We start from the raw sequence: 11,345 nt of genomic DNA on the forward strand, positions 1-11,345 counted from the left end.
TTTTCAGAATGTTCCCAAACGCGACCTATTTCTAAATGTAGACGGCTTCTAACTATTTTTTGAATCATTTAGTCATCAATACAGATCGATACACATCATCAATATTGATATGGTATCGATATGAAGTACCACTAATATTGATATATATTGGTCGATACAATATCGATACTCCGAACCCTGATCTCAACCAGTGCCGCCTTTCCCCTTTCCTAATGATTAGGGTATGAGGTATCGGCATATCGCATCAACTTTCCCCAGGTTAGAATCAAATTCGAACCGATGGGTTGGGGAATTGGTAGATTTTGAACCAGAATGAACCCAAACCTGGCCTGAGTTGTAAATTGTTGCTTCATGTTTACTTCATGGGGCAGTGTGGGGTAAGTTCTGAACTTTGAGGAACACCGTTTGAAGTGTGTGATGTGGCATTGTTGAAACCCACGTCCAGCCTACCCCATTGGCATCTCTGTCCTTTCCTTTTTCAGCTTCTAGCTATCTTCCAAGGCTCAAGGGATGGCTCATCGAAACAGCATGAGATATGCTTTTGCTGGTCCCAATAGACGGTCCACCCGTTAACGGGCCCGATACATTTGGTTAGGCCAGCAGGTCTTAAAGCCTGTTATTTCTGTCCTAACTTTGATCCATTGAGCGAGAGTCCTTCCACAAAGGATTCCTGGATCACTTGGCCAAATTTCATCTATGTTTGATTAGTCAGTCTCACAATCAAGCAGACTTATACCATTATGTTCACGAGTAGAATAGATGTAGGCATCGTTTGACAACATTTTGTTTCTGTCGTTTCTCCGTTTTCTTGTTCCTAAAAATGGAGAAATAGCCTAAAAAGCGTTTGATAAAGTTGTCTCGGTTCACTCTTTTTTAAAAAATTAAATCAAAATTTATGCCTATTTACAATTCTAGAAACAAATTTTAGAAAAAAAAAAAGGTTATTGTGCCCAATAAATCTCTCACCTATTTAAACATAAAAAGAGTCAACTAAACCCAAGGATTAAAGTATCGGTATCGGTCACTGTATCGGTCGGCCAAATTAAGATACGTATCGGAGAGTATCGTATCGTATCGAAGATACACTAAGATACGATAAAGATACACACATAAATGGATAGGAAACATTTTTTTTAAACACTTTTGCATAAAGAGTTTGTTAAAAAAAGCTATTGATAACATGTATTATGCATAAACACTAAATTGAGGGTATTGTACTAAGAATTCAAGGTTTGTAGTTGTCCCATAAATGTAAAATCCTTGTTCTCAACCTTGATTTCCACTTTAGTTAGAGAGAAATATGGCTGACAGCAACTTTGGAACAAAAACCCTTCAAAAAATCATGTTTTTCTGAAAAATTACCCATCTTGGCCATTATATGACCATAGCACACTGTATCGGTACATACCGATACTCGCCGATACGTATTGATACTCACCGATACGTACCGATATATATCGATACTCAACGATACGTACCAATATATATCGATACGTACCGATTGATACATATCGATACTCACCGATACGTACCAATACATACCGAAACGTACATTTTACCTCGATTTTATAATTTTCATAGTCGTATCGAGGCATATCGTATCGTATCGATGTGTATTGGTGGTGTATTGATGCATATCGGTATGTATTGTAGGATATATATATCGATACGAAAGGGTTTTAAAAATTCAATGTATCGTATCGATGTGTATCGTATCGGTCGGCTAAATTTAAGATACGTATCGGAGGATATCGTATCGGTATCGGAGATACTTAAAACCATGACTGAACCCTCTCTCCCTTTGGGGCATCCGATGATACTATTGAGTTTTTTAGTGGCATTACGTCTGCAAAAAATATTTTGAGAAACAAGTTTATCAAACACCAAAAAATCCTCGAGGATTAGTCCCCACTCTAATACGAACACGAGGATAGCCTAGTAGTGGTAGCTTCGGCTTGTCGAGTCGACACCCAAGGGAGGAGGTCATGGAATCGAACCCTGTCGTATGCATTGTGTGAGTGTGTGTGTGTGTGTGTGTGTATTTTCTTATTTATTCTGTATCCACCCATGGGTTGCCCAGATAGTTAGGGCGAACTGAGGATTGTGTGAATTAGGCGTATGGTCTCAGGTTCAAGAAATATTATATTTTTCTATCAACCAACCCCGAATATAACTTTTCTTGTAATCTTCCAGATATATATGCATTTCTCTTGCGAGTAGACGGAACCTAATTAGCTCCGTTTGGTTGCAAGGAAAATTAAATAAGGGCCAAATTCTAGATTCTAAGTAGAACTGGCTAGTGTTTTAACTCAAGTTCAGGTGGATGTATTTGAGTGGCTGGGTTAAGCTCAAGCCTCGTCCTTTATGGTTTTAGTTACAGCCCAGGGCCCATATAAAGCCTAAGATGGGCCTTCCGATATAGTGATCAAGAAATTAAGGCCCTGGCCTTACTAACAGGCCCACTCAACAAGCCCCAGCTCTACACTTAAAATAAACATTTCAAATAATTATGGGAGAGGGTTCTTGAAAGATAGCATGGCATGTACATCAGTGCAGAAAACAATGGGACTAGACATTGAAGTATCATCGATGATGGGAATATTTTTTATGGGCAGTCATTTCACCCCTCCCTATGTCTGAATGTAGAGGCCATGCTACCTTCGAGACTTATTTTTCCCAACAATTATTTCTATGTTTGATCAATTATTTTGATTAAGGAAAAAGAACTCTTTTTGGAGTGCAGCCTATGTCAGTATTCCTACGAGTTTATATCTCTCCTCCCCCTATGAAAAGACATGTTATACTCTTGTTTAGGGGAGAAGTGGGATAGACACAGACGGTGCTAGCCCGCCTCTTTTTTTTCTTTCTTTTTAAATGTACGGCTAAGCACACTTAGTTCGCTGAGTTTTCTAAATTCTCACTTATGTATTAATCATTGTGAGATATATTAATTGGAAAAAGTTCCCTAAAACACCAATGTCTACCGCCCTTTCACGTAGGTCTTTTAATTGTTCTCTCTCTCTCTCTCTCTTCTCTCTCTCTCTCTTTCTCTATGCTGACCGTGTGGGTCACATGTAAATGATACCAATCTCCATGCAGCCATTGGTGTGGCATAGGAGATTCCCCAACCCAAAACACACACACACACATATCGTGGGAAGCCTTTTCCCTATTTTAATATACAGTTTCCATTAAAGGGAAGTGAAATTAATTGAAAAAAGAAAATAGAAACTTTATTAATCAGTATTGTGCAACTAATTAAAATCTTTATGAATATACTAGTTATAAATTTCAATAAATGCCCTTATCATATTTTCTTATTCAAATCCAAGTAAATTGGTCGAAAAATTGAACAAAACCTAATTCCTAAAGTTACTAATTCTGGAGTTAGTTACATAATCAATGTTGATAATGATTGTAAAAGTAAAAATTTGTATCTTATTTTTTGGAAAGAGTTTCCAACATCTCTTACCCTACTACATCAATAACAGTGAGTGAAAATGGTTTAATCCATTAGCGCCCGACATGGTATGGGAAGAAAGAGATTATCAATGCAAAATCCACATGATTAGGATGTGATATGGCATGAGAAAGCATCATCCCCACACTATTCGCCCTGAGAAGATAAAATCATATAGTTGAATTTATAATAATTTATTCACCTTGTAAACCTTAAGCCTCTTCCCAACCTTTTATGGGCATAAAATGGATGCTTAAAGAGAGAGAGAGAGAGAGAGAGAGAGAGAGATGAACATGGGTTGGGCTTGGATTATTAATATTGGTTCATATATACCCAAGGTTGTTCCGTTGGCAAAGAGCATGCCTCAATTAATAGGCAATGAGTTCAAATTCTTTTTGGGGTTACATACCTAGAAAAAATAAAATTATATATAATGCGGAGAAGCAAGGTTAGGTATGTCCAGCGCATTTGGTGAGTTGTAGTATACAAAAATCCCATGATCTATTGTGTTTAATGTAAAATATACAAACGGTTGGCATTCTTTCTTCCACAATATATTTATGGACAAATGTTTTTTGTCTAAGGGTGACTTATACACTCGATCATTTGGTACCCCGTTCGTATCTATTGTGTTTAATGTAAAATACACAAATGGTTAGCATTTTTTCTTCCATAATTTTATGGACAAATGTTGTTTGTCCAAGAGTGACCTATGCTCGATCATTTGGTACCCCTTATATTTGTGGCAGAGAAACCACTCCCAGACAAAAAAAACTTTGTCCCTATATTTATAAAATCATCTAATTACCCCAACGGCCCAATCTAAATAGGTAAGTTTGGAGGGCCTAGTGGGTAACCCTCCCTTCCACTCCTTGTTTACTTAAAAAAAGATAAAAATGTCTTATCCTTAAATTCCAAACGTGGGTAGAAAATAGGTAAACCAATGAACCTCGAAAAAAAAAAAAAAAACACTTCTATGTTAAGAACATTCCAGGAGTGCAACCAAACGGACTCTAATAAATCATCTCATCTCCTCATCTGGCGTTGTGCAAGTTGTGAATGGGAACGCTCGTCACACAGTATTAGGCTAGATGCTAGAATAGACCACTACTCCTCTAGACCATGGTTGTCATCATTTGTACTTTTAGAAACTCCACGTGGCTAGACTTTCGGAGTTATCAAAGAGTCCGACGTGTCAAACCATATCGAAAGAGTTAAATAAAGTGACATTACTACCCTTCTCAACGCAGTTGTTACAATTCTAACAATCTCGATATAACAGGGGCCACCTGGTAATTCTATAATTCATATTAAAAACTGGGACGTCATTCATTATCTACTGAAACCATAGAAGGAAATTAATTAATTAATGCCCAAATCATACGAGGAAAATTAATTAATTACTGGGTAATGATTCTCTGTGACCGCGTACTGACCGATAATTTGACATCTAACTCAAATCTAACGGTTACGAATCTTCTGGGTGGCCCCACCAGTATAGAAAGATGTCGGCGGGAGTTCTAGTCAGCAAAGTAATAAACTTTTCGAATCAGGGAATGCCACGTGTCGTACTCGAGCTTTGTGTGAAGTGTCAGTGTTAGGACATCTAAACTCTATAAAGCCGTTTTTAAATTAAATTTAAGAAATCTGCTGCGTCCGCTCTGCTCGAGCTGTGCGATATAAAATTGGGAAGAGAAATACAGGTACGGATTAATTTGGTCAAACCTGGAAGAAAGATCTCTGAAGGGAGGAAGACCTGATCTGTTCTTTTTAATTTGTTTCTTTTTTTCTAGGGTTTCTGCATTTCTGGCTGCTTCGCCTGAGATTACCGGTGGAAGCTTTAATTTCACTGTGTGGTGGTGGAAAATGGGAGAAATTTACAGCTCAAGGTAGGCCTCTGCAATTCTCGCGCGGTTTGGACATGGATTTTGTAGCTTGTCGCTTGTCGGTTCATGTCTTATTTGTTTCTTGTCGTCGTCGTCGTTGTTGTTGTTGTTGTTGATGTTGTCGTTTTAGGGTTCTTTATCTTCTACCTCCATCTAGGGAAAAAAAAAAGATGTTGTTCCCATCTGTTTTCCGTTTTGTTTCTGCTTCTCTTAAGGGATATTGGTAGTTTTTTCTCCAAGTGTGGTTTGTGCTCTATTGACGATGTGGAGTATATTAGTTTTTTGCATTTTCACTGTTATTTCTCATTGTGAGCTGAAATCTGAAACTGCGGTTAGATAATTGCTTTTCATTCCTTGTCGGAGTGCTTGGGTGTGAAAATTAACTGCTACGATCGATTTTCCTAGATCCGCAGGTTTCATTTTGACGTAAATGATCGTCTCTTATATACAACATTTACTGGTTTCGAGCTTGAGATTTTGAGCTAGAAGGTGGTGCAAAGTTTGGATGTCTTCATATTCATATGCCCAGTCTTCTGAGTGGTTTTCTATGTTACCTTTGACCATTATCCTACACTCCTTTTGGGGGTGAACGTAGTGCAGTTAACTATGAAGATTATGGGTGTCTGTGAATGAAAGCAAAACACAATTTGTTTGTCTCAGCATTATGTGATTGATACATTAAAATTGCTTCAGAATACATATTTCCTTTTAATCTTGGAAGTTGGAAATTTATTGCCCCTTCAGGCATACCTTCTTCCCTCCTAATGTACATCAATTGGTTTTATATTGGGAGATGGTTTTCTCAGCAGACTGTCATTTCTGTGACTATTGCTAAGTATTTTTAATGGTTCTTCTGGACTGATATGGTCAATGTCTGTGTGAACATGGAAAGATCTAACCAAACAAACTACATGACATACGGTGTGTAATGTAATTGTCTCTTAGGTGATCCTAGATAATCTCTTACCTGAATTTCCAAATTATGTCTATCTTAGTCATTTAATTTGAGCGTTATCTATGGAATTACCATGGACCAGATTGTCTATTTAATGTCAAAGATCATACAAGTCGTGGACTTAAAAGTCCAAATTTCTAGGCCCCAATTATTCTCACTCTCCTGATCATATGGGGTTTGAACTTTACCAGTTGTTCCATCGCTTTGAATTAACGTCCAATTAGCATGTCAAAGATTTCTTGGCCAAAACCTATTTGTGGCCTACTGCATGATTGTTTCTAGATCAGCCTTTCAGTTGGAATACCCTGAGAAACTTGTGGAGATTACAGTAGTTAGTGTAGCCATCAGGACATTGTGTACCAGAATGACTCATGACTCATGACTCCATAACCCTTGGGTACATATGGAAAAAGTTCAGGTTGTTAGAGGCCCAGGCGTGATAATTTTTGGCAATATGAATGGAGATCTTTTCGGAAATTGGGTGTGAATGTAATTTCTTGTAAAGTAGGGGAACTAGTGCTCTGATTCCTACTGAATTAGGACCTCTAAGACTAGGGCCTGATCTTGTAATTTCTGGGTTTGGTTATTCGAAATGTTGGGTTTAAGGTAGAGATGGAGAGAGTGGTATAGTTATTGGTTGATAGATGCAGCTTTTGCAAATAATGGATATAAAATACAAATCTGAGAAGAGGAAAATTGCTCTATTGGAATCATACTAGTATATTTGTGAGGGGTTTTTAAAAATATTGTACGTTATTGATCTTTCTTGTTGCAAACCAGCTACCGAGGAAGCAATGACCATAATTTATTATTGTCAAGGCACAATTTAATATGGGCTCATTGTTGGACATTTGAAAACATATCTTATGGCATCAATACAATCAAAATAGGAAAATTTGAGAATGATTTTTTCTTTCTTTCTTTCTTTCTTCTTTCTTTTTTTTTTTTTCTTTTTTTCTTTGGGTGGGTAAGGAGTAGACTCAAGAGTGATAGGGGTGGTACCGTGTAGTCGACTTACTTAGCGTTTAGTCCACTAAGTTTTTTATGGGGGGTGAGGACTGAGAATGTAAAGGTGGTCCCCAATAACATAAATTGACTAATTGAGATCCCATACAAAACAAAATGTTAAAAGAGCATCAAGAATGATTTTCTGCACTCAAAAGAGTAGATTTGAAATTCTTTGAATAATAATACTTAATGAGGCTATCCTTTATTTGCCAAGACTGGTTTGCATACTAGGCTGGCAAGATATGAGGCTGAGCCTAGCAGATGATATAAATAAACTGAATGCATGCCCATCTGGTAATTGGGTCTAAATTTTAAGCTAGTATCAGCCCTAAGTGCAGTATGGGCTGGGCAATGAGGCTGGCTAGGTGCAGGCTTAGAGATTGGAGGATGTATTTCCAATTGATACTGTTTTGGATCTGATGATCCGAATAAATCCAATGCGTTTACACTTTGTATTACCGTTGGTTCGGCCAATTCACTAGCTATTGTAGATTGGCTTGGTCTCATCTGATATCAATATGGATCAGATGATCTGACCAATCTAATATCGACTTTTAAAACCATGGGCAGGCTAGATTTTGTATTTTGCATGTGTGTGACGATATATATTACTCCGTGCTCAACCTTCTTGAATCAGACCTAAGTTTTGCCCTGATTTTGACCAGACTTCTAGTGGGCCTGATTTATAAGGTGGACCTTGGCTTAAGGTCAAGCTCAAATCCACCCTAAATTGGCGGTGGCAACCATTGCCACACACCGAGAGAGCATTGGCAGGACCCCTCATGGAGATGAATCATTTTTTTTTAAATCTGCATGGTTGAAGCTCTTCCGTGGGTTATGCTTCTATCAACGTCCATTCCAAGTAAAAATCATTCTTACCATAGTTTTTAAGGCGGTAAGGCGACGGAGGCGTTTTAGGGTCTTTCGGAGCGCCTTAGCGATAAGGCGACCATAAAGCGTCGCCTTATCGACTAAAGCGTTCTTGTGTAATTTTTTTATAAAACCAATCTATTTGGCTCAAATCCTAGTTGAATCCTATTACTCATATGTTAAATAAATATTAAAGGTTCATATTCATACCAATGTAAGATATTCGTCAAGAAAATAAATCAATAAAGTGAATAAACTAAGTTCATCTTCATCAATCATCAATCATCATAACATATTAACATATAATATAAATACATAATTATGAAACAAAATTATAAATATAAAGAAAAGAAGACATAAAAAATACAAATATTTATTATACTTACCTCTATGATGCCAAAATGAGTGCCTAAGCCCTAAGGTCATCCACTATATTTCTACTTCTGTCAAAGAAGAATGAAACTAACCGCTGCCGGAGCAAAATGGTCGTCTGGATTAGTGGTTCTTCCTTGTTCCTTGATTCCTTCTCAAAGCCATTTCTTAAAACCCTTGACAAAATCCAAACCCTGTTTGTGAATCGTGTTTTTGTGTTGTTTGTTTTGGTTTTTTTTTGTGGAGTAAAGCTGATCCCATACATCTCAAGTGCTAACAAAACCATACACCTACCAATAAAAAATCTATATTTGGAATCTTTATCAATTAATTTTAAAATGTGTTTAAAAAAAAAAAAAAAAAACCTATAAGGTGCCACTTCACATAAGGCGAAACACTGCCTTACCATCTCTAGATCGCATCAGCGCCAAGGCGCTGGTAATCGCCTTACCAGCGCCTTAAAAACTATGATTCTTACATTTTGTTGCTTCGTTGTTCCACATATCTCCAATGGCATGCTTGTTGAGGTTTCTTATCAGAACTCTAGGAATATGATCATGAAGTATGAAAATTCTGGGCTAATTTGAGGAAGTATATAAACCATTTTGCATATCATTACTCTGTTTGTCAGGACCAAGGGAATCAGTGTGAGTTTGTTAACGGTTTTTCATCATCTGGTTCTTTAAAGCCAATCTTGATCTCACTCTTATCTAGTTGATAAAATATGATGTCGAGCCCAGCATTCCGTTTTAAACGCATTTAAAACACGTTCCCCTTTTTTTGGTGTTTTTTATTACCTTGGACTTGTTGAACACAATGTAGCCCTTCGGACGTAAAGTGAATTGAAGGGCTACATTTATCATGATATCACCTTCAACTCAGGTTCAATGCACAAACCCCGAAATTGAGCCACAAACTAATGTATTTGCTGAAAAGGTTTTTTACGATGACTCCCAACACCAACTAAACATGCATCACTCCGAGAGTGTTGGCTGTGTTGATAAAAATGAACAAAACCATAGTCAAGCCATACTGCTCAACTAGATTTTGTACATGTTTTTCTGTTATAGTGTATTAGTGTATGAATTTGGAATTGTTGTTGGATGATATTGGTTTATATGTCTTGGAACTTATAATGGGTTGTGGAATGTAAATGCATTAATGTTGGATGTTATAGCTGTTTTGAACATTAGATGCAGGTATTAGGTAATAATTCCTCAATTTATGAGTATTTTGAAATCTAAATGTTTAAATTTTGTACCTTCTGTTTCCATTTTTTTTGCCGTTTTTATTTTTTCAACTGTACCGTTTGGAGTTTTGCGCCATTTAAAACCTGTTTTTTATGTTTCCATTTTTTGTCATTCCTGTTTTTTGCTATGGCCATGACTAAATTGACTCCTTTTTTTCAAAGTAAAGTTGACATTTATTACTCATTGCCAATTTGGGACTACTAGCTGGCCCCTTTATATGGAGAATCACAATATCAAAACTTTTAAATCTTCTCCTTCTTTATCGAGAAAATAGATATTTGTTTAATTGACTGTTGTTAAGAAACCAAATGAGCATTTAATAAGAGAAAAGGCTGTTTGGAAATTTACTGGTAATGCTAAGTTATATAATATCTGTTTTCCAAAATATATAATGCCAACATTTGTGGAACATGCTGTATGTTTCATTTTCTCTTTCCTGACTATAATAGGCTGGGTTCTGTTTTGATAATTAATCCAGTATCATCATAGATGACTCAAAAAACAAATGTAGTCAGAAGTCAGAACCTTATCACCGCCAGCCTTCCTCCCCCATTTGGATGGGAAAACAAATTTTACTTAATATATGAAAAACACTTGTGCATAAAGAAAGGGAAAAAAGATTAGATGGTTAGTCTGATCAATTCTCTCTTCATGTTCTTTCTTTTCTTGACCTCATTCAATATGAATGCCCCAAACTCTGTTATGTAGGTCCCTTATTTGCACCAAACTGATGTGTTGGCAATCTTGGCTGTGGTCGCAGGTCATGATTGCTGCCTTGTTTCTGAAGTGTGGGATATTTAGGAGTGAGAAGGGGAAAGACATCAAAATGAGATCTTATAGGTTGGGATTTGGAGTTCCTGTTTACCTTGCCTTAGATTTGGAATATAACCAGTTGGGACGTACAAGTATATGATGTTAGCTTACTCATAAAATTATGGAGATCACAAGAGCCTAAAGTGAAATTGTTTCATTGCAGCCCCTGCCCCCCTGCCCCCCTGCCCCTGCCTCTGCCCCCTTTTGGGTTTGACATTGCTGCCTTCCGTTTTCCATTGAGAGTCGAGTTGCTGTTGCCAAAATAATTCTGCTTTTGAGTCAAACGACTAACCTGGCACAAATTATTTTTCTGTTAAATGAAGAAACCCTATAGTTGATAGAAATGCCTCCTTAAGAGTTTATGCTTTATCTGGCTAATAAGTAATAAAACCCAAGGCTTGAATTGGTGGACAAACGTATATCACCATTAATGATCAGCCATCCATTTTAGCTGATGATATCCTTGTTAGTTGTAAATATTAGCTGATGTCTCTCATATATTGTTTCCTATATAGGTTGGAAGACGGTTTTCTTTGAGCTGAGGAAGGAAATTATCTTTTCAGCTACAGAAAGACTGCTCCTTGTCTCTTGATATGGCTCCTGCTGGCATAGCCCCTCCTTCAATAGTTGGAAAGTCTGTTGGCAATACAATGTCTGTTGATAAACTTCCAGAGGAAATAAATGAGATGAAAATCAGAGATGATAAGGTTGAATTTGATGTTTTTTTTTTT

At 37.1% G+C, this 11,345-nt stretch overlaps 1 protein-coding gene across 6 annotated transcripts in view; it reads left to right on the forward strand.

Moving 5' to 3' along the window:
* The first annotated feature begins 5,098 nt into the window (after window positions 1-5,098).
* Window positions 5,099-11,345, forward strand: part of LOC122077807 (shaggy-related protein kinase epsilon-like) — a 10,252-nt gene continuing 4,005 nt past the window's right edge. For 3 of the 6 annotated variants that reach the window (XM_042643678.1, XM_042643684.1, XM_042643681.1), the window contains exons 1-3: window positions 5,173-5,349; window positions 10,562-10,641; window positions 11,130-11,321. In XM_042643678.1, coding sequence (XP_042499612.1) covers window positions 11,208-11,321 — 114 coding nt within the window. In that variant the 5' untranslated portion in view covers window positions 5,173-5,349; window positions 10,562-10,641; window positions 11,130-11,207. The other 3 variants (XM_042643679.1, XM_042643683.1, XM_042643680.1) reach the window with 3 other exon arrangements.

This window comes from Macadamia integrifolia, chromosome 5, assembly GCF_013358625.1.
Source record: "Macadamia integrifolia cultivar HAES 741 chromosome 5, SCU_Mint_v3, whole genome shotgun sequence".
Classification (NCBI taxonomy): Eukaryota; Viridiplantae; Streptophyta; class Magnoliopsida; order Proteales; family Proteaceae; genus Macadamia; species Macadamia integrifolia.